At 38.0% G+C, this 27,453-nt stretch overlaps 1 protein-coding gene across 3 annotated transcripts in view; it reads right to left on the reverse strand.

The window, feature by feature from the left end:
- Positions 1-27,453, reverse strand: part of CDK19 (cyclin dependent kinase 19) — a 114,227-nt gene that overhangs the window by 82,180 nt on the left and 4,594 nt on the right. For 2 of the 3 annotated variants that reach the window (XM_017829946.1, XM_017829949.1), the window contains exon 2: positions 15,197-15,272. The exons of the other annotated variant lie outside the window; for it this stretch is intronic. In XM_017829946.1, coding sequence (XP_017685435.1) covers positions 15,197-15,272 — 76 coding nt within the window. The remainder of the gene's footprint in view (positions 1-15,196; positions 15,273-27,453) is intronic. 3 annotated transcript variants of the gene reach the window in all.

Below are 27,453 nucleotides of genomic sequence, written 5' to 3' on the forward strand. Positions count from 1 at the left end.
GTAGGTTTGTTTAGAGTGACCTTCTCTTAGATGGATTGCCTTACAGGGCTGACGAGCTCCATCTGCCCGGGGGGCCGGGAATCGAACCTGGGTCGCAGCGGTGAGAGTCCTGCACCCTAACCACTAGACCACCAGAGGCCCCTAGTCTGTTCATAAGGAAGTAGTTTGTATCCCCAACTTTCTTGATTCCCCTTCTCTTTACCTTTTCTAGTGCTACTGTATCCTTTCTGAGGTGGAAAAAGATTAGGATAGCACAAAGACACTCAACATCCGAACACACCAGGGATTTATTTGGTTGACCGAGTCTGGTTTGCTCTCAGGTCTTGACTTTAGAAACTCACTTGAAAGTCATTCTAGTGACTTTGAATTTGCTTTTTTGTGTGCTCTTAAACTTGGAGAGCTTATCAGAAGAAGAGTGACAAAGATTCAAAGATTCTCACTCTACCCTCAACCTGTACTAAAGCAATGATTGTTCAAGAAGCCATCACTGTAAATAGGCAGGGTAGTTTCTCTCCCATTTCCACTACATTAAAATTCAACGCTGATAAATGTAAACATAATTTTATTACACAAGCTGCCCAGTATTATGAGATCTTTTGCACTTCTGCACAGGTTAGCAAAGAAACAAAGCCAAGCTAAGCAATTTTTTATCATCAAACTGCCATCTGATGCTTCACTTTCCCTTGGGGAAAAAAAAAATGTTATTTGAGCATACTCTGTAGGAAGAACTTTAGAGTTGTTAAATGACGCAGGTCAGAGCTCTGGCACTAAAACAAAGGAGAAAGTTTTCCCTTATTTTTCTCTTGCTTAGCTCAGTCCTGAGGAGAAGGATGACTTCTTCTAGGGCAATGGACATGAAACTCACTACAGAAAGAGGAGCAGCAGGAAGAAGGTGAAGAAAAACCAGTCAGGAGAACCATCCCAGGGAGAAACACCATGAAACAGGAGGAATGGCAGAGCTGGAATCAGAAGTGAGCAGATACATTAGACCTTGGAGAAAGACCCTAGACCATGGGACAAGGATACATGGACTACAGTAGTACATCAGAGGTGAGGAATGCAACTGGCTGTGGAAACAGTAGGGAAGAGGAGAAAAAAAAACAGAGGATACTAGCAAAGCGGAAGAGCGGCAAAAATGGTGTTGGTGATGTGAGGACTGGGAAATAAAAAAAAAAGTATAAAAAGGAATGAACTATGTAGGAAAAACAAGACTAAGGCAAAGAGAAGTGGAAGGGAAAGCAAAAGGCAAATATGGAAAGTGTCAAGGGGGGAGAGAAAGACAGAAATGTGTGCAATTCAGCAAATACCTCTCCTAACCTTGGCACAAAGTCCAGAGGCCCAACAACCCAACCTTGGCACAAAGTCCAGAAGCCCACCAACCCTCTGGCAAAAGTGGCCTCTTGTTCTCCTCTTTTAAGCACTAGTTCCCATGGCAGTGAGGTTACTCAAGATGGCAGGCTGTGTTGTGAGCAGAAGGTCAGAAAGAAGCAGAAAAAAGCGAGACATAAGACAAAGGAACCACTGCAGGGAAAAGAAGCAGCATAAGGAAGGAGCTTCTATTTCCAAGGATAGAAAATGGAAAAATATATAGTACTTGTCAAATTCTTTTATCCTTTGAGCATGACCTCTGGGAATAAAATCAGTCAGAATAATTTGTACGAAAAGGAATGGCAGAAGAAGAGAGCTAACTGTGTGTGTCAAGGGAGGTGAAAAGAACCTGAGACTGGCAATATGTGATATAATTAAACTGTAAAAATGGAGAAAACTCTCATGAAAGTAGCTGAAAAATCTGCAGAAGCTAAGATTGTATTATAAGCACTCTAGAATACAAAAGAAGCAGTAAAAGCAGCAAATATTGCTGCTGACAGACCCTGTGATAAAATAGGGAAACAAGGAGAATAAAAAAGTGTATCAAGAAGAAATGCAAGCAGGAATGAAGTCACAAACGAGAAGTCACAAATATTTACACAGTAGATATCATAAGGAAGTCTGAGCAACAGAATATGAAGGATACTATACAAAGGATAAACCATATAATAAAGAAAAGGTTTGGAATAGAAATTAGAGACAACAGTGATTGAAAAGGACAATGAAAGAGCATACCTGATAGTGAACACAAACACTGAAGCAGTATTGCTCCTGACTGAAGAGGCAAAGATAAGCTAATACATGCAGCTAAGTGACTGGATGCATTATCTGCATTAAATTACTGAGAACTAACACAGAACAGTTTACAGAAAGTGAGCCAGGAGCCAGAGTCAGAGGAAGGATAACAAGTAAAAGATTACAAGTTACATGCAAGTAGCCTGGTACAAAGGATTAAAACACCCCAGAAACAATATTTTTTTTCCTCCTCAGACTGCAAATGTTTTACAATGGTTATTGAAATAACTGAATGTAGTAAGACATTTTGTTCCAATCAACTTGTCACTACTATACAATAGGATAACTCAGCCAAATAATCCAAAAAGTGCAACATGCACTTCATTTCCACTCATTATGACATTTTCCACAGTTAGATAAAAATCAAAACAGCATGTCCTTTAACAGAGCCGATAAAAAGAGAGTAGGTCAAGGATTCTTCCTTTATTCTATTACTGCCAAGACAAAAGCCATGTTTTTGCAATGCCTTACCTAAAAAACAGAATATTTGCCTTTTATATTTGGCAAGAACCATGGAAAAGTTCAGGCAATGGGCCAGATCTTTTGTCTAAAATGCATAATGCTATGGCTTAGCTTTGCTAAGGACTCACAAACAGTGCCCTGAGAATCTAGTCCCAGTGCTCTCTTTTCTTATTTAATACCCAACATCAGATTTTATCCCAAAGGTATAAAAATGGATTTGCATACACACCTCCCCCTAGATCTCTTTATAAAAGACAAGAACACATCCAATGCTGTAAGGACTACAGTAATCTTCCAGGCTGACAAAGCTACATCCATGAAAACAATAAACACTTTAATTTATACAAGAGATTACTTTAGCACAAAGTTTCATAAAAACAAGGCACGCTGCCTTTGAGTGCTGCAGTGGGAGAGCTCAGGCACTCCTTGTTCCATGCTGTCCCCCCTTCAGCTCTACTCCCTTTCTTGCCACTGTCACCACCACACAAGTTATGTCCCCATTTAAGCAGCACATAGGAGGGTTTCACACATACACCTGTCTGTATGGCTTCCTTTTTGCCCCAGCTTTTTATGGCACAGTCCCTATCCGAGTTGCTGTGCCTGGATTGTGCCACCAAAAAAAAGAAATCTTAGATTTACATGACAGAAAAGCCCCTCAGTGTCTTATTCCATTGCAAGCATCCTTTTACCCTATTGCCTTCAGATTTTTAGGTATTTTAAATAAACAAAATAAATTAATATGATGTGACACAGATGTGATGGAGCAATGGGACTTGATCACGAAAGAGACACTACAAATATCAGATAAAAAGACTGAATGATATAGAAGAAAATGCAGTGATAAATGGAAGCTTGAAAAGACACACTGATGAGTGAGTGCTATTTTATAATATTTTTAAATAAATATTTTTTTTAAAACCTCATTCAGGAAAAGCCATCCAGTGAAGATTCCTGCCTTTAAATTTTCTTTACTATTCATAGCATATGAATTGCAACAACAAAGCAATTAGTTTAAATACTGCCAATATTCTCACTGGTGATAATTGGTTGCTTCTTGCAGGAACATCTGTTCCATCTTTCTCAAGAAATGAAGTACAGACCCTGTTACCTAGACAACAGAATCCTTCTGAGCACCATGCACTATAAAGGGGCAATACCAACCTAAGCCACACTGCATATTCACTCTCCCCACCACTCCCTTATCGCGGCTAATGCAACTGAATGCTGTGACTTTTTAACATTAAGCCCACATTTATTAGATCACATATACTGAAGCCAACTTCCATATGCATTAAAGGCAACAGTTGTGTTACTGTCCTTCAGCCAAGCAACAGTCACTCTGAGGCTTTGTATTCGGCCAGTTTCCACCACTGCCAAGCTGTCAAGCTGAAAATGCTGCTGCTTACGGTTACTCTGAGACCAAGTCCCATCAAATCTAGAAATCCCCTTGAATGTGGTGCAGTCACCTTCACTGCCATCCCCCTGGATTACTGGAATTATTCAAGCACCACAAGGACTCATCCCTTACTGGCACTCACTAGTGTCCTCCAGCCAAATTTAGGAGAGAAGCAGCAGATCAAACTTTGAAGATGCCTTTTGTTGCCTCAGCAAACTCATCATAGTTTTATAAATATTGATAAAATATTAACAACAATGAAGCGCACCAAACGACAAATTCTTTTGTGTGCCTCATCAAGATGGATGGATTTATTTTTTTTCCCGTGGGTGCATGTGATGGAGGACCAATGAACACAGAAGCCAAAATCATAGAATCGTTAAGGTTGGAGAGAGGCACGTAGCGACAGAACAAGGGGAAATGGCTTTAAAAAGACAGAGGGTGGGGTTAGACTAGACATAAGGAAGAAATTCTTTACTGTGAGCATGGTGAGGCATTGGAAAATCTTGCATAGAGCAGCCATGATGCCCCATCCCTGGAAGTGTTCAAGGCCAGGTTGGATGGGGCTCTGAGCAACCTGGTCTAGTGGAAGGTGTCCCTGAACATGCCAGAGGGGTTGGAACTAGATGATCTCTAATTTCCCTCCCAACCCAAACCATTCTGATTGTATGAAAATAATCCCATTGAGACAGGACTACAGATCTGTTTTCCAGGCCCATTTGTGTTGAAAATGAAAACATGAATTCTAGAAGTACTGAAGATGATAAATAAAAGTTTGAAAATGGTCTGGACTTGAGATGCCCAGAAGTAGCAAAAATTAAATAATACATCTGGCCTTAAACTGAAAATCTGAACAATTGAGATAGCTGAAAATGATTAAAATGTAAAATCACAGCAGAATTACTTATTTTGACTGCAAGGCTTTGAGCAAAGTTCAGTGAATTTCAGATGTGAAACAGTACAAAAGACAATTTAGTAACAGTAAAGTATTTTTTAGCCCACAAGTATAATAAATACTTAAGAGACAGACTGTAAAGATGCAAGATCACCCATCCTCAGAAAAAAAAAGAAAGACTACATAAAACCTAGGCAAGAACAAAATCACTAATACAGAACAAATATAACATGTCAAAAAAGAAGAAATAACTATTAGTCTGAAGTGCAAAGACACTAAGGCAAATGAGGATACTGAACAAACCTTGGAGTTTTACCAGAGAGAAACCATTAATTGCAGTAATAAGAAGCTTTTTTAGGGTAGAAACTTAGAGAAGTCAAACCAAAATGGATTCAAGACACAGCTAGCGGACAGGAAATCACTATACTGCTTGTAAATATTAAAGGCATCTGGAGATAAAGGAAAGCAAGGGAAATAGTACAAAAGGCAACTGAGGTAAAAAAGAAACTAAAGTAATCTAATAAGCAAGTGAAAATATGGAAAGACAATGACAGTTGAGAAACAAACTCTGCAGGGGCCATGGGATAGAATAAGTTCATTAGCACAGAAGGAAAAGGCAGAGACTTTCTCAAATGTCTTCAAGAACTGGCAGCAGATTTCATAACTATTTCATAACTGCCTCCAATCAAAATTATTCTACTGATAGCTTTTTTCAATATGCTGTTTGCATATTCAGAAAACTAATAACTTTTTCCAAAAGTATAGCCAGTCTGAAGTACATTAACTTCAGCATGCTCAGGTAGCTGCATACAAAAAAGCTCAAGGTCAAGTATACCCATGGCATATACTTACAACCACAATTTTGTATATGCACTACATACAGGCAACAGGTTTCAGGAAGCATCCTGACACTGCTGGTGACATAGGAAGAATGAACACAATGCTCCTTCTACAAGGCAGAAACATTCTGCCAATCAGATGGCCAAATGGAGCCAAGAACATGACTGTAATGCTCACACCTTCTTACCAAAATGCAAACTAAGCAACAACCTCACACTGTAAGTCTACGGGCAAGATGCATCACAGAATCAAAGACACCAGGCTATCTACTTAGTGACTATTGGACTGTTAACTACAGTTTAGAGACAGGAAAGCCTCCTTGCATCTTAAAACCGCCATACAATAACATCTCAAGTCAACATAGAGACGAGACAAACCTCAATAAGATACAGTAGAAACTGTATTTAAACAGAGCTACTTTCCAGTTTACCACAGAAAAACACCACACTGAAACTGCTAACATAATGAAATTCAATTAAGTGAATAAAGTTCTAGTCAAAGGTAAGGTGACATTTTGCCTTCAAATAACAAAGCTGACTAAAACTCGCACACAAAAACTTGCAGAGTAAAATATAACTGCAGACTAAAAACGCTATCCGCTTATCCATATACAGGGCTGAAAACAATGCCAGATAATAGAATGAAAAAAGCAATATTTGCTCAAATTCCTAGAATTTTTTTCACACTGGTGTTCAATTTTCAATCCAGCCATCTCTGCTCTGTATTAATTTATCTAGTTTAGGCACTAGTAATAACATTTCATTTCTGCTTCACAGACCCCCCGTGCACCAAGAAGTCTCAGGCAGCTTGCAGATGAGGAGCACTGGAGAGACTCAAAGAATGACATTGTGTTGGGAGAAGTCTCTGACCCACAAACCCTCATTCTTAGAAGACATCCTCCCTGACATCCACTGAGAAGGCAACACAGCGGGGCACAAGGAACCTAGTTAACTTTTGGAGGCTATCACAAACAATTTCTTGATATACACACTGGAAGGGCCAATAATGGTAGCACACAGCTGTTCTATAATAATTCTAAAACAAGAATTATTTGCAGATGTAACAATCAAAGGCAGCTTTGGCTGTAGCAACCATTAGCTAGTACACTTGAAGATATTCAGCATGGAGAAGAGAAGGCTCCAGGGAGATCTCTCTCCAGTGGCCTTCCAGTACTTAAACAGAGCTCATAAAAAAGGAGGAGAGGGACTTTTTACACAAGCAGATAGTGATAGCACAAGGGGGAACAATTTTAAACTAAAAGAGGAGAGATTTTTCTTAGATTAGATGTTAGGAAGGAATTCTTTACTGTGAGGGTGGTTGAGGCACTGGAACAGGTTGCCCAGAGAGGTCATGGATGCACCATCCCTCAAAGTGTTCAAGGCCAGGCTGGATGGGGTCCCAAGCAACCTGATCTAGTGGGTGGCATCACTGCCCATGGTGAGGAAGATGGAACTAGATGATCTTTGACGTCCCCCTCCAACCCAAGCCATTCTATTATTCTTCGATTATAAGATCCTGAGTGAAGAAGGCAAGTAGCAGAGCACAGACCTGGAACTTCAGGAGAGCAGACTTCAGTTTATTGAAGGAACTGGTAGACAGCCACAGGAACCAGCTCTGAAGAGCAAAGGAGCTCAGGAAAACTGGCAGGTCTATTAAAATATACAAGTAGGAAACCTGCTTGGCTAAGCAGATTGTCAGAGCTTAAATGCAAGTATACAGAGGGGTGCAAACAGGGACAGGCTACACGGGAGGAGTTTAAAGACATTGTCTAGGCATGTAGGGATGGTGTCAGGAGAGCTGAAGCTCACCTTGATTTGACACTTGCAAGGAATGCTGAGGGCAACAAGAGCTTCTGCTACTACATTGGTTGTGAAAGGCTGAACAAGAAAATGTGAGCCTGTTGCTGAATTAAGTGGGCAATTTAGTAACAGAATTTGAATACTGAAGTCCCAACTTAAAAAGAATCCATCACCTAAAAACCCATGCCATCACCTCTCAGTCTGAGGCATCAAAAATAGTCAGTGTAATGTTAAATTAGAGAAAGACACATTCTAGTTATGGGAAGTGAATATATCATTCAAACAATTTTACAACTCCACACAGAATAAACTGAAAACATGTAGAAACTAATTTTAATTGACTACAGGGAAAGCACAAATGGAGGAACATAAGGAAAATATTCAGTGCTAAAGAAAGTATGAGAAACAGAAGAGAAAAATAAAAGTTTATCACACAAATTCAGAAAAGAACCCAAAATTTACAAAACATTCCAACTGAAGCTTTAAAACATGTGAGCATATATGTTCATTTGTGCATATACAAACACAAGCAATCTTGAAGTAAGTATTTAAGTTTTGCAGATAAATATTTCAAAAAGTCTCCTCTGCATTATCTGCAATTCTGTTGTTCTTCAACTGAGTGATAAAGTAGCTATCTGCTTTCAGTGCACTGCTGTCTACAGCTTAACCTGAAGAGGTCTGGCTTTGCTTTTTTTTCATTTCTGTTAAAGGCACCGTCAGTTGGTTTTGCATTTTTATGTTCTCAGAATATTCAGAATCTGAAGCAAACAACAAATTCAAGGCAAAGAAAAATTGAGTCTAAATAGCACTGAACACCCATTTTTCCCTAGTCAGCTACACTGGGCATGTGGATTATATCCTAACTGATGCCAAGTATCAAATTCATAGAGAAGTTTCTTTGGCTCATATCATGCTAGACTGCAGTAAAGGCTTTTCTTTTCTGTTTAACATACTTGCCATCGATATGCTGATATTGCTCTCCCGCTTTGAGCAGAGACACAACTTCAAGTAAAGGAAAGTACCCTCTGTATGAAAAGAAATAAAGTTTTTAATTCTGCATTTAGATATCTAAAAGCAGTGTTTCTCTTTTCCTTTCTTCTCTGCATGCTCTTTTTTGCTGTTGCTAAATTGCTGAAGGAGGTAGCTGTAGTTAGACAACAGAGCCGACCAGCCTCTTCAGATGATGCTCTACTTTTGTTACGATTACTTGATAAAAAATTGTACTTCAAGCTTCAAACTTTTTCATAAAAACTACAGTGTATTTATGAGCTGATATAAAAGAAGTCAACTTAATTGATTAAACAAAAATTGTTTTATTCCACATATTTATTTCTTATGTAATACTTTCATTTAATGAAGTTAATTGTTCTTTCAGGTACAATAAAATAAAAAAAGACAGAAAATGTCCACAGAATCCTTCTGACGAATAACCAAAGCAGGAATTTAAGTACTCCCTTACACAAAAAGCATTTAAATTACACAGATTATACAAGATTAAACTATGTAATGCAGAGAGCTCTTATTCTTCCTATGGCATGCGAAACATGAGTTGTCATGTAGCTGAACCAAAAACCTTTTTCCAGCTGATTCATACTTATAAAATCAAAATGCACAGGCACGTCTAGCCAACACATGCCTTAGCTCTCTAATAAAAATCCCTTCAAAAACATTTTTTTCACTTCTTTCACTACCTTCAGCTATTGAAAAGGGGAGTAGAGTTTCAAAGTTTCCACAAACAAATCTAACAATCTTTTCTAATTAGGTAGTAGAGAATTTATGGGAAGATTTTACGTGGCCAAATATTCTACTCACTTATTCTATCTTGGCAAGAGAAAAGAAGCCCTGACATTCAAAAGGAATCTCCTACAGCAAATGTACTCAGGGACACAGACTTTTTTAAAGCCTTTTTTTACTTAATCTTGCCTTCAACAAAGCCAGGGACCAAGGCCTACATGGGTCTACACAGCAGTAAGTACTGCAAGCTGCTATGATAGTCAAGGCCAAAGAAAAGGTCAATATAGCTGAAGCAGAGACTTGTACCTACTATAAAAATCTATGCAACTTCATTAAAAGAGAACTGATGGCATTACAAATCTTCTAAGTGTTTTAATACTGAAAAGTTACCATCATTTCTGTACAGGTGATCTTTTCTGCATTCTTAAGAGATGCAGAGACAGGTCAAACAGGTTAGAAGGTCAGCCTGGTCCACAGTCTCAAATTAAGTAACTTCATGTTTAGCTCATTTGACTAAGTGGTTTCCAACCAGGGAGGTGAGAGCAGCTTGCAAATGACATGTAGCACCTGACAGAGGTAAAAGCATGTAAGCTTTACTAGCTCTACCAGCAAGGCACAGCGTGTCCCCTTGAATGTCCCTGCTGCCAGCAGCACCACAGAGAAACACACAGTAAAAGCATCAAGTGCTTCAAGATGGAGACATTGTCTGGCTGACCTTCTCCACTCAGCTTCAGCGCCACACCACCACAGCTTCCCCAAACCCAAGAAGAAGGAAACACAACCCCAGAAGAGCTGTTCACATACAAAGGAAGGCCACAAACAGCAGGAAGGCAGAAAAGAATATAAATACAGCGAGACAGAGCCTTCTTCAAGAAAGCTGAGAAATGCAAAACAGTTACAAAGACCAATCATTTAACCTGCAAGGCTTCTAAAACTTCGCCCACTCTCAGAGACTGAGGATGCCAAAATATTTGTACCCTCTAGCAGTTTGTAACATACACTGCATCAGTAGGCAAAAGGCCTGAGAATAATTTGTGCATTCTAAATTGTTCAAATAAGCTTTCAGCAACTCGTTTAACATTACAGTCTAAATTTATTTTAGCCTGTACCCATAGATGCAAGTATGAACACAAAGGTCAACTAATGCTCCCACTAGTGTCCCACAGCATACTGGCAACATTTAAAGGTCTCCCAGAAAGAGCAGCCTTCGCTAAAAAACAGTACACACAGGCACAGGATGTGGCAACTAAAATGGTTACAAGTCCCAGACCAAACATTCACGCAGGGCAAAACTGCAGCACTTAGGGCATTCTTTAAAAAAGGCTAGGTTAGCAATGACACTGGTTTTTGGCTCTACTTGTCCCATTTAAATCATCTGCAACAGCCTAGTCTCATTTTCTTCCTCTACAGAAAAAAAAAATATCTATAAAAACACCCTATTATAGAAAAATCAAATGAATTTTAGAATTAAGATTACTATTTACAGAGCAGATGGCTACAGTTGGTAATTTATCCTTGAAGAGGGGAAGTTCTCATTGGCAAGGGTGGGTAAAAAGCTGGAAGGGACCAGGAGCTGACCAAACAGCATCCAGGACCTAATTCAAGTCACTGGTTCACAAGAAACCTTTAGTAGTAGTCATCTTTGTCTACAGGTTGTGTTAGCTTGTCTGCAAGAATGTTACGGGTGACAGCCTCAGAAACCTCAGTAAAGTCGAGATAAACAATCTACAGCATTCACCTCATTCACCATGCCAGGCATCTCATCGTAGAAGACCAACAGATTGGTTATGGATGATTTTCCCTTCGATTGGGCTGACTACGCCCAATCACTGTCTTGCCTTGCGTGGGTTTGGAAATCGTTTCCACCAGGATTTTCTTCATCACCCTCCCAGTGACTAAGATGTAGCTGATCAACTTGTAGTTCCCTTGATTCTCATTGGAAACAGGCGTGACATTTGCTCTCTTCCATTCACTATTATCTTTCTAAGATAACTGAGGGTGGTCTCAAAATGAAATCCAAGCAGCTGCCTCAGCACTTGTAGGCACAGCTCATCAGGCACCACAGACTTGTGTATGTCCAGTTTGAACACTTCCTAATCCGGACCTCCTCCACTAAAGGTAAATTTTCCTTCAACTTTTTCTCTGGTCCCAAGAGCATGAGATTTCTGAACCTGGCCTTACTGGTAAAGAATGAGGCAGAAGAAGTTATTGAGTACTTTGGCCTTTTCCATACCAATTGTACCCATTCAGCAGCAGGCTCATATTTTTCCCAGTCTTCCTTTTGATATTCATGTACTTGTAGAATCCTTTCTTCTTGCCCTTCAGGTCCCTTGCCAGACTCAACTCCACATCGGCCTTGGCTTTTCTAACCCCTATTCTTGCAAGATCAAACAGCAATTCTATACTTCTCTTGTATTACCAATCCCTGCTTCCAAAAGGAATTCCTGATTCCTTTTTATGTCCAAGTTCAATAAGGAGCTCCTTGTTCATCCATTCAGGCCTCCTGTTGCCCTTGCTTGCTTTCCTACTTCTTGGGATGGAGCTTTCTTGAATCTGATCCTTGAATACCAACATGTTTTCCTGTATCCTCTTCTCTCCAGGGCTGTATCTCAACAGAATTCTTCCAAGATGAGGTTCAAGTCTGCTTTCATAAAGTTCGGGCTGTGATCCTGCTTTTTGACATGCTCCATTCACTTAGGATTCTGACCTGCATCATATCAGCTAAATAAGCCAGTAACGACAATTGCGTTGAAGTTCTTCCATGCTCAAGGACAGGCTACATATCCAGACATTTATTAAGTACTTAGTGAATGGCACTGATTAAGAAAAAGCTTATTATTTTTCTTTATTCTGAATTAGTTTTTCCCAAAATCCACAATTAGAAGTCTATAGTCTCTTGATGGTGAAAAGCAAAGTAGTAGAATTAATTTGGATAATACTCTCACAGGAAGCGAAACCTTTGGGACAAGAAATCTCAGATAAAGCTGTATTTCCCTGGTGTTTTTTTGATAAAGAAATACAAAATTCCATTACCATTAGCTGTTTGCAGACTTTAAAGTTATAGCTATTTGTTTCTAACAGAACAAATGAAGATCAGGAAAAAAACAGGAAAAAACCAGCCCTAACAAATAATACCACTCTGGTCTGCTGCTTCTGTCTTCACTTGTTCTAGAAAACCTACTTAGACAAGGTAAGGAGCAAAACATAAAATGCGAAAGCAGCGTAACTGAATAAAAGTCTTCCTTTCCCCTAACCTCAAGTTCCAAAATGAGTTAATTCAAGTCTTGAGCTGAAAGAGATGTCATTTTCATTAAATAAATAATCATCTAAAAATGAAACTCTATATTTCATAACTCTCATTCATATTTTACACCACTGTTCTTCAAAACATGCTGTTGCTTAAGCCAAGCAATAATCTGCCTCATAAAAGGAACATAGAAATAGTTGCCATTTCAGAATAAACTTGAGTTACAGGGAACAAATTAGCTTTTTTCCCACACACACGTCTTTTGATGTATAAGAATACCTTCTAATACTTTCATATTCAAGACAACAGAATTGGCTGAAATATGGAATCCTTCAGCAAGTATCACCCTACAGTTGAAATAAAGTAACAATCACTTGCCCCAGGAACCACTGTCTAAATGATTTCACTGCCATATGCCTTTCAGGAAAAGCTCATGAATGGTGGTAAGAGAAGCTTCATGGTTCTCAAAGACCTAAGGAAAGACAGACCAACTGAATTTGCAATGTCAGAAGAGAGGAGCCTTTTGTCTTAGGGAAAGTTAGCCAGCAGATATTATTTTGAGTGTCTAAGAAATAGGACATGCAAAATGGTCTTGGACTGCAAAACTGAACACTTTTTAGTTCAGCAATATATTTCTTGAGCATATTGTAAAGTGTCTTCAGTTTACAGAATTATTAAAATATTCTGAACGCACAACGGTGTCCCTTTCATGTTCTCGGCTTCCAAGGTAGGGTTTGGGGTTGTTTTGCTGCTGGAGAGGGTAGGGGTGGGTTGAATGTCAAGAAAACTACTCATGACATTTTTTAAATGGCCTCTTTCCAGGCTGAAAATCTTTATTTAATCAGTAAACATTACCCTCTTTGTCACCTATCTAAGCCTTTAAATACAAGATAAGCTATTGATGCATTAATTAGAAATCTGCTTCTCTGTATGGAAAATGCATTTGATTTTGGCTTGTTTCTATATGACAAAAAGTTTGTATTTCTTTTTCAACTATTTCAGCTTTACCTTTTTCACACTTCTAATATTTGACCAACCTGAAATTTCACTGAGGCAAATGGTGATTTGCTCCATTAGCTCAGGTTACAGAGTTTCACAATAATGTCTGAAGAAGAGTAAAGTATAATCCAAGAATTACCAGATGAACCATTGAAAGTAATCAAGTAACTTACACAACAGAAATCAAAATTCACAGGCTGTACTGGGCTTTGTACAAAGCTTTACTAATTTTAAAAAAAAGTTTAAAAAAAAAGAAAAACAAGGCCAAAATAGTTATGTATCATCAACTTTAAATAATTGGACATTCTCTACTTCCTTACATTGTTGTGTCCAGGTATGACAGAACCAGCTTCATATCACACCACTGTCATGACAACAGGAAAGTTTCCTTCAGACTATTCCATACATTATCTGCATAGGAGCACAATTTAAAACAAAGAACAACGATCCAAGAAACAAAAACCCCTCGATGCTGTCAAAACCGATTTTATAGCAGCAAGAATACAACCTAGTACTGATGTTAAAAGGGGATTTCTTATTTCCTCCAAAGGCAGAAATATTAGCAAGAAAGGTCACTGGGTAAATCCTGTGTAAAGTGACTGACAGCAACGCAGCCACCTCTGAAATCCACAAGTGACCTTGACCTTACAGTGATAAGCACTTTAAAAGGATAGCAGTTTTATCTGTTAAGTCTCTTCATACAGAATTACCGTGGACACTACACTGAACACAATACAGTGGTTTGTTCAGTTCATGGACATCATGCGTTTCTAATGCCTCAAATTGCATTGCACACCTGAATGCTGTGTTTCAGTGCAACACTGCTAGATTATAAAAAGCTTTAGGCACAATCCTAACATACATTTCAACAGCTGGCAGCACAGCAACAACATTAAGACAAGGTAAATATTTAATCAAGCAAGTGCACGTCTTTTGCAATGCAACAAATTCTTGCAAAATTTTACTTGGTACCAGCATTTTGACAGTAATGCACATTTTCAGACATAAAATAAAACATTTAAAGATCAAATTCTACCGTCATATACAAACACTTAATTTTTACCAAATCTGAAGAAATGATAGGCAGTAATGTGTTTCAAAGGGCAAAATTATTGAATCAATTTTTTCTCCTAAGACACATGTAATAAAAAAACAATTAAAGTTGTTTTTTATTTTGCTATGACATTTCTCTCTACTTAGCAAAACAAATAAGAAATGAGGAGAACAAACTGTTCTCGGGTGCTAAAGAAGAACAAGCTGCCATTAGTCTGAAATAAATTATATTTTTAGCAAGTGGACTTGTAATGGTAGCTGTAATCTTTCAGAACCTTTTTCCTTCAAGTCATTTTAAAAATATTCCTTTTTAAAATAAGACTTCATTTAAAAGTTCACATTTATTTCCCTCTGAACATATCAAAGCAGAAGAAACAAATTATACCAGAAAGAGGCCCTACTATTACCTGGAAAGAACACTCCTTTCCACTAAAAAGAAAATTACGACTTAGAAAGTATTTTAAAAAAACTCACATCTGAATAAACTTTCATGCTTGCAAACTTCATAGAAAACATTTAGATAATCTTTATGTTACTTAATGCAAGGAAAATAAAATATCTGTTGAGTAATAATGTCAGTAAAAATACTTTCATTTATATACACTTACTGCAATCTCTCTACAGGCCGACATGGAAATCCCTGTACCTTCAATTTGCTTCAGTGCATACTCCTTTTCATCTTTTCTGTACACACACATACACAAAAAGAAAAAAAAAGAGAAGAGTATGTTTAGCTCTAACTTATATTACACCCATCAATACAAGTTTAATGAAATATTTTAATTTTGTCTGGATCAAGAAGCTGAAAAGCCAATCTGCTTTTATGCATAAATTACACTTTGATAATAAAAGCAAGTTTTCTTTTAACAAAGACTATAAATCCCAAACCAAAACTTCTGTGTAAAGAAACTTTGTTAACCTGTATCTATTTCTCTCTGAAAAGAGAGATAATATCTGCAAATAACTGCAAATATATCTACAGAGAATTTTGGAAGACACTTCCTGAAACTCCAGGATAGTGCCTACTACTGTGAAAACACCACACTAGTATCCCATGCCTGGAAAATTCCCAAGCAGATAAAGTGTTCCACTGTGTTTTGGAATTTGGTGCAAGAATGATTTCTAAGGAAGCAAGACCAAGCATGTTTAGGCTACAGGCTTGAAGGGCCTCTTTTCCCCAGAGCCTTCTGCAGCTGAAACTAAAGGAATGGTTTACTTTGAGGTGATATAAATTATTTTGGAACTGGCAAAGATAAATACATTCTCATTCTGCACAGATAGTTTTCTACAGAGAAATGGGAAGGACGGCAACTTACAACAAGCTTTGCAACTACCCCCAAAACATTCACCCATTCAGACATTTAGATGAAAATCTTAACAGTCAACATAAGATTGGACCCTCCTCTTCTAAAATAAACTTTTAGTCATCTCTGAAAGTTGAAATGAAATAGCCTAATATCACAGTATTTTGAAACATAACTTACAAATCTGTACTTGGGGTGAGAGAGGGACACCACCCAAAACTTTTCTAGGCTAAAGAAAGCCTAAAAAGTTACCATTACTAAAATCAGGCCAAATACTGCATTAACAGCTCACGAGAGCTGTTCACCAAGTATTTAAAGAATAACTTCAAAAGCGGGCGTGTCTGCTTCCTAAGCAGAATTCACCAGGATCTACTGACACAATAATTCAGAATCCTTCTTTTTTCCCTGCTGAGCAGCTTTTTATTTTCATGAATTAGTCATTTAGAAGAGCTCAGCTCAAAATGCAGAACCAAGAAATGTGTAACTTCACAGGTAATAAGATCATACCTTATCTAAAAGAAATTGCTTTTGATTTCATTAATTAGTCCAAATTTTAAAGAGTAAATAATAACTGCCCATTCTCTCTTATACATGGTTCTGCTATCTACGCAGAAGATTTACATACACTGCAAAGTATTAGCTCCATAACTGAGATCACTTACTGAGACCGTGAAGACAAGATTATATTGTCTGCAGAACCAAAACCATCTCTGGACATTTAAAACCGATCATGGCTTTTAAACTATGGTCATGTTTAAGCTATGCAGCACAGAACAATCCCATGCACAACTATCAGCTAGAATCCCAAGGCAATGTAGTCACTACAGCACTGCATTATATACTTCTTCTGGTACATCTGCTTAACTGGGCACAGGACCCCACTGATACAGCTACCCTTGAACTACTTCTACCGATGCAAAGCATTGCATCCAGTTACTCAGACCTTCACAGATGGAAGGTCACTGTAGAGATTGAGCTTGGCACACGCTGCCTTCAACAGCATTGCTCAGCACCACCGCCACTGCCAGCCCGTCATAGCTAGACAGGCAGCCACTCCAGGCAGGCTTTTAAGATGCAAACAAGAAATTACAAAAGATGTTAAAACAAAAACCTAAAAACCAAACAATCCAACAACTTAAGGTATTATGGCATATGGAAAAAGAAGGCAGACTTACTGAGTTGATAGTTCTAGAACACTAGGTTTTGTGACCAATGAGCAAAAATAGGAATAGCTAAATACTTAGCTAAAATAAATAGGTGTCAAGGATAAAGAACTCCAAAGATATAATATTCTAGATCTGACAAAATTTATTAATTTTCTTTTTTTTACCACCAGCTCTGGAATCATAAACACAGCTTCCTTTAAATACCATTCGCTTGCTCTGGCAGAAATGCAAGGCTATATGAATGCTTTTCCAAAGTTAAATGTTCTTATTATGCAGACATAATAGCTGATTAAAGCACTTTCCAAAAGTGGTGTTTCAGCTAACAATATTTCCCATTCAATAGTAATCTCAAGATATTTTGAGAAAGAAAGAAATATATTCAAAACTTCAATACCAAGTCAGCCAATGCAATCTGATGAAACACACAATTCTGGTTATTCAATAAAGTGTCAAAAAAAAAAACAACCAACCATAGGTACTTTATTAGCCATTTGCCCACTTGTAAGAATTCAATAAATAATATCAAATGGTGTGTGTGATAGGTAAGTATACTGTTCACTCCCTAAAGACCTATTTTCTTATGAAACACTTGAGACGGGGAAGTTTTTCTATTTCATGTTGAAGGAAAACTCTAGTGAACTCTGAACACGTTTCAAGAAATTATACAGCATTACACAGCATGAAAGTTTTTATAAATCCGTTTCTGACAGATCCTATATCAATACATTTTTTTACTGAAGTGAAGCAAGCATGATTAAGTTTGAAAACCAAATCCAAACAACAACAAACCACATAACTCCGGTCTGAGGCAAAAGACCAGCCATGCTGGTAATAGCCAAGCAGAAGCAAGGTCTCTGTCTGTAACCATTTTCATATGGTCCACAGAAACACTGGCTTGGGAACAGGTCAACTAACTTGAAGGTCCTGCTGTGTGGGGGTTTGTCTGAGGGCAGGGAGCAAGTGACACAGACCAAGACCATAGACTACTCTGAGCAAAAAATATAGCAAAGGAGAACTGAAAGGGAACTCCGTACCTTAAAAGGCTGTGACTTAAATTTTATTAAAGCTTTTCAAAACTGATGCAGAAGAACTTGCCTGATAAAACAAGTACCAGTAGGCTTCTCTACACTTCAAGTCCCCTTATCCAAAACTAGGGGTTAAACGCTAAAATCAACACGGCTTCTAGTTTCAGAAGCATTACAACTCATGTTATTTTAAAAGGGATTAACTTTTTATGAAAATGAAACTGCTGATATGAGATATTGCCCTCCTGAAAACTTCCCATCTCTGTATTTGAGGTTGCTGTAGGCAGCATCCAAATGTAAGGGTCCTCATGCATATCAGCAATTTTTGAGAACATCCCTCCATTATAAAAACTTGGTCTTCGAGATTAAGCTTTTCTCCCTCACGAATAAATATCCAATTCTGCAATACCTAAGGTTAATGTTAACATTTTAATTTGAACAATGCAAATCAAAACCCTCTCCCTCTTCCCTTCAAAAATTGTACTCAGGGGTTTATGTCTAGCTGCAGTATTCAAAATGGAAAATGAAAATATGATTACTACTTCTTCTGGGTAACACTTTCAGTTGCCATTTTCCAAATGCTTTGGAAACAACAAAGTATCAAATTCACTTTAGAAGAATGCAGTTCAGAAGATTTAGAGTAATTACATTTCAAAGGAGCTAAACTGTCTTAACTTTGGCAATTGTAATTCAGAGACCTCCCATCATATGAGAAACTACTCTACAAACAAGTCGGTGGAAAACTAGAAACAACTTGCCCAAGACCATAAGAAAAATAGGAGGATTTGAAAATAGCACATGGTTCAAACTATTGTTTTATCCCTATTATTCAAATTTTAAAACTTTCCATGATGGTTCCTCTTGAATTCACAAATAATTTAACATAAATCCAAACTTCAGAATTAATTATCCACATCAAGGAAATAGCTTGAAAGACTTCAATCACTCTGAAGCTACAACTGTGACTATCACATAAGTTAATACAGATATTATCATTACTGTATATACTAATAATAACTCTCTTAAATTAAGTGCACAATACCCTAATTAAATAATAATTAAAGTGCACATTTTCTTAAACAAAAAGGCACACCATAAAAACATTCCAACACTTAGCTAAAAAAAAAAAAAGTAACAGAAAACAACAACAATTCACCCTTGTGACAAGCTAATGGAATTTAAGCATTTGTGACTTTGTAGGACAAAGGCTGGGAACACTATGGAGTTCAGTGTCCTTCACAGTACTGCCTGGAACACAATGTCCATACAGGTATCTGGTTACGCTCTGATCACTTTGTTTAACTGCTGCTAGGCAGCATAAAGTTAATCACTCAGCAGCAGATCACAGTGAGTTGCAAACTTCCCCCCATCAAGAACAGGCAAAACCATGACATTAAAGCACAACTGGAAGCCAACCGAAAAACTCATCTGGAACACGGCAACCAAACCACTAAACTGATCGTGTTCAGCACTGGTTACCTTTTGCAAGCTGCTCACAGATATAATCCTATACATAGCACACGGCCACAGCCCTTTACAAAGGTAACAGTACCAAAAAATGTGTCTATGACTGACTGGAAAAAGGGACCAAAATCCTTCCCGAAAAGTGATGAATTCTTAGGCTTTAGTGGTTTTTTATGCATATAGAAACAGTCATTAAGCCAAAAGAACTACAAGATCAAAAAAACTTCCCATATGGTGTCACTGAGGTGCATGTTCAACAGACTAGGAAAGTAATTTTCTTTTACTATTATCCTCCAACTGTATCAAGCCTTATCCAGTCAGCAATTCAGCCAACTCCTTTTCATCCACACAGCAACCAGCCACAAATGGCAGAAGCTGTGAATCTGTAGGTTGATCTTAATTTATTTCCAGCCAACAGTATACATGCTGAACTTCAATGCATTTACATTAGTTCGTTTTGAGAGACAGATAAGAAACTCAAAATATAAAACAGTTAGGATAGTAAGCAAAAATTTGAAAGAAATCCACCACCACATGAGTTCTTTAAAAGCACTGATAAGATTTTTCTGTTATTAAAAAAATATGCCTTTTCCCAGCTATGATTTCACTAGACTGGGAGTGAGGAGTAGAGGTCTCTTAATATCAATGTGAGAAGACTGAGGCTATTCCAGCACCATTACACATAAGCTAACTATATCCTCTTCCCTTTATTCCAGTAGTTTCTAATTCAGAAAATTGAAGGCAAATCTTTGTAGAATAGATACCTTCTAATTGTTAACAACAATTACAGACTATTTCACATTACAGCCACAGATAGATCTTTAAGATCTCTGTAATAACAGACCACTGGAAATTTTACTAACCTTAACCTTACTAAAATTTAGCCTTTACCCTATAATAATAAAACTTTGAATTTGTACAGAAAGAGAGCACAACTTCAATCACTGCCACCCTCACTCCAAATTTACTGATGAAGATTCACAGAGACCTCAACCAGCTGCAGGGTTGCTGCCATTGCTAAAATAAGACTGGCTCCAAAGTATCTTGAGTGTCTGAGAACTGTGAATTTCATACAAGTAAAATTATGACAGATTGGGCTAAGTGGACTTGACAGTCTGTTTGTAAGGGTAAAAACTAAAGTCTTCCCATTAAATCTTGAAAGCTATAAAATTATTCTGCTGCTCCAGATAATTTCTTCCAACATTTGCTGTATTACAGCAGGGGATAGAGCTGTACCTGATTTTATTTCTTTACAGACAGGTTTGACTGCAGATAATGAATAGACTTAGGAAATACCTCCATTCCAGAAAGGATACTGCATGTGAGGAGTTGCTACCTTAAAACAAGGAACAGCAGCAGCGATGAGGAAAACACCTCTGAAATAAAGATGAATTATGTACCAAGGCCACAGACACAGGGTCCTTTAGATTATGCCAAAAAAGAATCTGCTGTTTGCTTCATAAAATCACGTAAGAAGAATACTTGCAAATAACATTAAATGTGAAGAACATTAGCTGTCTGGTTTTGGAATTTTGTAACCATAGGTCCTGAAGTCAGGACTATACAGTGCAGCTTAACATGCATTATGTCTCTTTCTCTGTAATGCTAAATCTGGCCAAATCTGGCAACTTTATTTCTTTGGGATCTTTTTGGCAAGAACATATTTGTAACACCAGATGTAGATTTCTTTTCTAAATTCTTATACTAGGTTCAGCCATAGCAGAATAAACAAAATTATCAACTCAATGTAAAACCTATTAGAAAGACAATGGCCTAAAAAGCTGCAGTTACTCAGTTTTCCTTTTATGGCCCATGACACAATCAAGCACTTCTCCCAACGCACCTGAAAGCCCAGATTTATCAGAGACATATTACAAATTTTCTCTTCTTCTTTTCCTTCAGACTTCCTAGTTCAAACCATCTGCAGTAAAATTTTCAATTCTCAGAGCTAGATTTACACAAAAGCTTACTAACACAATGTGGATGTAATTCTTAAATAACTAAATTAGCCTTTAGATACAAAAGCTGCAACCCAGATCACGAGTAAGAAGCAAGATCCAAATTCTGTATACGCAGTGTGAGACAGCACATTTGTTACAGTTGGAAAGCTGCAAAGTTGAAAAAATACCCACACAAGAAGGTATAAGGACCAGAATGAAACTTCATGAAGTTACCACAAGGCCTAATTTCACTCTGAAACATTAAAAAAAAAATTTAAAAAATCATAATTTTTTATGGTTTTTTGGGATGAAGACTCTCCTTTTACTGCATTTCAGTGTCAGGGGATTAGGATTTCACAAGCTTAGATGCCCTTATTCCAGCCATTAAGATAGTCTTGCTACTTCTCAAAAACAAGCAAGGCCTTTAGTCAGCAATCATCACACCTGTCCCTGGGGAAAGGAAGCCATGTTCTGCTTCCTTTAAAACTTCATGTCCCATAGTCAGAATAGGCTTCTCTCACACTCTTTCTGGGGTTTAAGAGCACTTCTTGGATGAAGTTTTATGCTGGTTTTTTCCCTACCACTGAAGTCACGCTGAAGGTAGAATAAATGGCATTCAACTTGTAACAGTCTCTTTGTTGTTCTGAACTGAAGGTCAAATTAAATTTGGCAATTTGTCTATCCCTGTTTCTCATTTGGAGCATGACAGACCTGGGCAAAGGAACAACTGGTTATCTGGTACAATGACTGGTTTTAGTCAAAAGATATGAACATAACTTTGAAGTCTACAAGGCCCAGGAAAACACGGCAACAACTGATACAGAAACTCTGTTTCAGGAATAGACACATTTGAAGACATGGGTGACACCCACTCTAAACTGCACTAGTGATAATGAACCAAAAGAATGAACGCTGCATTTTCCAATGTGCAAAGTGTTAAATCTTAGCATGAACCTGTGATAAATCATAGAGTATTAACACAGGTGAGAATTTTCTCTAAACACCTTTGCAAATTTGCAAAATTCATGAGCCATTAGATAAGAAGCTCTCCTCAAAACAAGCTACTTGGGAGTCAAACAGTTAATCTCACGCTGCTAGAAATGTCATGCAGGAGCGGCCCTTCCAGAATCCCAGCATTACCTGTGTGAACGGCTTCCAAGTGCTCTAATAAAGACAGCAAAAGAAAGGAGGAACAGAAAGGCAGAAAACCTTCTGGCCACATAAAAAGAATTGATTCTTCCTGCAACTAATGCACAAGGAAACCAGACACATTGCTTCAAAATACAGCTCTGGATGTAGTTTCCATTCCAGCAGATCTAGCTTCTGCCTCCAAGTCAATTGTCTATAACACTTATTTTCACTTAGCTGCAAAAAGAAATCAATGGCATCTTCTACTTAAGTCAGCACAGAGTGAACAAAAAAATAATCATACCGCACAAGAGGCTCAGTTTATGGGAACACATTTAAAGCCATACTGTCCAAGGCTTTCCCCAGTTCATATCTGTGCTCTTATTTAGCCCAGAACCCTTATACTTAAGTGAGCTATCTGACACTGCCAGCACACACAAGAAGCTACAGCCATTGCTTTGCCTATTGAAAAGCCTAACCACAGTGTGGTTTCACCTACCAGATGAACAACTCTAGAATATTCCAGGATCATTAACTTTGTAGAAAACAAATGACAACCGAGGCAGAAACATGCAGTTTTACAGTGACCTCATCAGAAAATATTTTTTTAAGATTGCTAATCCTAGGAAAGACAGAAGCAAACATGAATAATGCTCTTCAGAGATCCACTATTACAGTAATCCCAGCTCCTCCAATCTTTCTCACAATCAGAAAAGTCAGTTCTGTTTCTGAATAAAGTAAAATTAAATACATAAAAAAACCCACACCAACCTACACTTACAGACATCCATTTTGAAAAGGTCAGTTAACACTATCTCTACAATATTCCTTCCCATTCAGTCTTATTAGATACACCAATATTTCATAAGCTCTCAAAAAAACCCACTTCTAAATGAAAGGTTGTGCTCCCACAGAAAAGTCTAAGAAAATATTAATAAAAAAATTCAGATAGAGAAGTTAAGTATCAGTTGATTTAAAGACTCTCAGGATTTTGTTAACAGAAGCTAATCTTTCTTTAAAATATATCTGCACATTTTTCTTGAATCTGTTGAGATAGTGAACTTCACAAGAGGTATAATAATTTCTAATATCATCACAACTAGCATTGTTATCTGTCAGTCATCTAACTTATAGTCAAGTGAACCATGTAAACCAAGCCCTCAGAGCTGGGAGGTCTTTTATAAACCTAAATTATTTAGATAACATGAAACTCCTAAGTCAAGTCAAAACAATAAACTTCTTGTATTTGCTACACAAGTAGAAACTGTTCTTCATTTCCTAAAGTCACATATTGAGTTAGCCAATTTATTCTAAAAGCAGTTGTCCTGGACCAGTTTCAGCATTCCTTCAGGCAAACACGCTGTTATTGAAGCAAATAAATCTTTTTTAAGTTCTAACACTTTATTTCAGTAAAAAAAGAAAAAGAAACATTGCAGCCTATGTCAGCTCTCAAATGCCACCAAAGAAGCTCGAGAAATGACGTATCTTTGGAAGTAGAATGTAAGAGTTGCCAGTCACTTCTGCTAGCAATCCCTTCCCTTCCGATCACACATACAGACCATTCCTTCTGAACTGAACATAAAGCAGCAGCCAGTACACGCAAACAGAATCTTACTTCACAACATAGAATTCACTAATTAAATGCAGAGGAGAAAGACTTGGGTCAGAAGACACCTATGCAAATCATGAGCTTGATTAAGGTCACAGAATCATAGAATCATAGAATCAGCCGGGTTGGAAGGGACCTCCGAGATCATTGAGTCCAACCCTTGATCCAACACCACTGTGGTTACTAAACCACGGCACTAAGTGCCACATCCAGCCTCATCGTAAAAACCTCCAGGGACAGAGAATCAACCACTTCCCAGGGCAGCCCATTCCAATGCCTAATTACCCTTTCTGTAAAGAATTTCTTCCTAATATCTAACCTAAACCTCCCCTAGCACAGTTTAAGACCACGCCCTCTTGTTTGAGTGATAGTTGCCTGGGAGAAGCAAAGAAGCCATTTCAGTAGGTATTTTCAAAACATGTAGGGAAATTTAATGTTACTGATAAATCTCTATTGCAATTTGGTTTGGACGTTCTACAGAAATTCTGGTTACTTGTGCAAACGTCGGTAGTGTTATGAATCATGGCAACTTCTGGGGCTTGGGGCTTTCGCTGATTTTTTGGTTTCTTTTTAAATCATGCATGATGTGAAAATACCCATGTTGAAAATAAATTTATGAAAGAAACTTCTATATTTCTACCTACAATATAACAGATTAGACTGGATGACCCAGAAATACACCAACATATTAAATTTCTATGTCAAGTAGTTTGCATGAGAAGTATTTAGTTTCTGACCTAGCCTCTGTTCTACCGTGCTTTGCCAGGTGGGGGGGCAAAAAGGAATCTCTTTTTCCCCCCCCCTCAAGCTCTTACTTCCTTTTCCTGCAGCACTACTAGAAAACTCTTAACCCTCTCAGTAACACAAAATTTCTTATCCTCTTCATTTCTTCAGAAAATAAACACCACTAAACTTCGAGAGGTTTTTCTTCACAGCTTATTATGAGCTAATTTATGTATGACTCTTCCTCTGCAAGCTTGGCAAAAATCTTCATGTCCTCCTCTAAAACACAACCTCTGCTACATCTCATTCACCCCCTTTCTTCCTCAAGCTCCTACCACCACCTTTTCGCTTGCCACAGTAGCAAACAAAACATCAGCTGAATGCAATTTGCTTTCTGAAAGGCAATGATGGGCTGTACAGCTCATTTCTGCACTTAAATTTCAGGGTAAGTAACAGAAGAAAGGACAAAATAGCCACGGGAGAGACCATATGCAAGAGTCTGTGGGAAGCATTAAAAACTACTCATCTCCACTTGCACTATCTCTTGGGCAGGAAGCAAGGCCATGGTATAGTTGCACCAGCAGCTTTCAGTAAGGCATAGTTATGAACTACTAATTATCTCTTCCCAGTTTGGGGACTTTTCTATTATAATGCCTTACAGGCAACTAGTTAGACAGGTTTGGTTTAGTTCTGCTGCTTCTCCTCACACATAGAGAGAACATTCAGTGGTAATAAGTATTTTCATACAGGCAAATACAGTATTTAGGTCTACTTTTGAGAGATTATAGCGAAGCATAAACACCTTCAGCACAAAAACCTTCAGCTGTTTTATACCTTCAAGATAAAGAGTTTCATCAGGGAAAAGAAAAAAGAAAGTGGGAAGCAAACCACAGCCTTTCAGTACCATAACAGATAAGAGATTTTGCTGCAGAGAGGTAATTGTTCAGGATCAAATACATTGCGTTCTGACTTTGGTCAATAATTCTGTGATTTAGCCTCTATCAGGTTTACATTAGTAAACAGCAATTGCAGCTGAACACTCACATTACTTACATTTGAGACAACGTCAAATAGAGGAAATAAGACATAAATACATAAACTATTACAGACCCTTAATATCTTACAAGTATGAACTCGCATCACTACATAATATTCCAGTTTCACATTCAAGAGAGTATAATCCTTGCCATATCAATGAGTTTCCTCCCTCCTAACAGCAAACGTAACTGTAGTACTCATGTCCTCATTCCCCTGTGATTTTACCACCAACATTGTTCATTTCTACCATTTAATCAACTTGAATGCAAGTTTCCTCTCCTGACACACGTCTGCTATTTAAGCTTTTAAGCAATTTAAGTTTTACAGAAGAACAATGGGGGGAGAACAGTAAACAAATTAATTGCTATATGAATACTGGCTTAAGAGATCGAGTGGATTACTTTTGCTGCTTCTACACTTAAAGTTTCCTAACACCACAGTGATCTGAGTCATAAGTGTGACTGGATTCAACATCTGAACAACATAATGATATTAGCAGAAACCACAAATACAGCGAGTTGCCCCAGAAGAAATTCTGCTCTTCCGAGGGAGCCATGCCTCACAGCAGGCTATTTTTTCTCTCTTAATCAATATTTTCCTGACTTCTGCTTCAAACGAATAAGATTCATCAACTAAAAAAACTAAACCACAAAAGGTTACACAGCCAGAACCACAAGCAGCATTTCTATGTTAGATTATATACTTGTCTTGGCTATGTAATTCATCCTTCTTTCTCTTCCGATGCCCCGCCTTCAATGAAGAGTTTGGGTAGGAAGGAATTTAAAATATCTAGTTCCCACTGCCCTGCCATGTGCAGAGACACCTTTCACTAGACCAGGGCTCAAAGTCCCATCCAACTTGACCTTGAACACTGTCAAAAATGGGGTACTCGACTTTTATGTGGACTTGGAAGTTGTAAGTTAAGAACTTTACATCAATGACACTGCACACCAGCATGACTCCAAGGAGGAAAACAGACTCTCCTCCTCAGTTACAAACTTCCAGTACTGAAAAATAGGGCAGAGAGGAGGGAAAGAATATTTCATTTGTCTTCCCCTTCCTATGCCTGTATGCCACATTTTTGGACTTGAGTCACTGTTACCCAATTTCCAAAAGGAGATTCCATATTAGGTAGCCAAAGTGAAGCCTGTTTTATACCAATTGTATTGTTAATGTACCTGCAACTGTCAAATAATAAAGTAACCTGCCAAGTTACAAACAATGGCTTTTTCTTTTTTTTTTTAAAAAAGTATATTACTACAGTAGCATTTAAATTTATACACTTTGTTCAGCTGATACATTGTACAGTACAGGGTAGTGTCAAACCTTTCATACTTGCCAAAGAGTAACATGGCAAAAGGGTCTGCCAGGGCAGCACCAGCTACTGAGCAGGTGGTGAGCCTGGGAACTGCCCAGGGTACAAATCCTGCCCCTTCTGCTGCCATCATTCTGAAAGCTGATCACTCCA

The sequence above is a fragment of the Lepidothrix coronata genome, unplaced genomic scaffold, assembly GCF_001604755.1.
Source record: "Lepidothrix coronata isolate B3197 unplaced genomic scaffold, Lepidothrix_coronata-1.0 Scaffold5, whole genome shotgun sequence".
In the NCBI taxonomy this organism is placed as follows: Eukaryota; Metazoa; Chordata; class Aves; order Passeriformes; family Pipridae; genus Lepidothrix; species Lepidothrix coronata.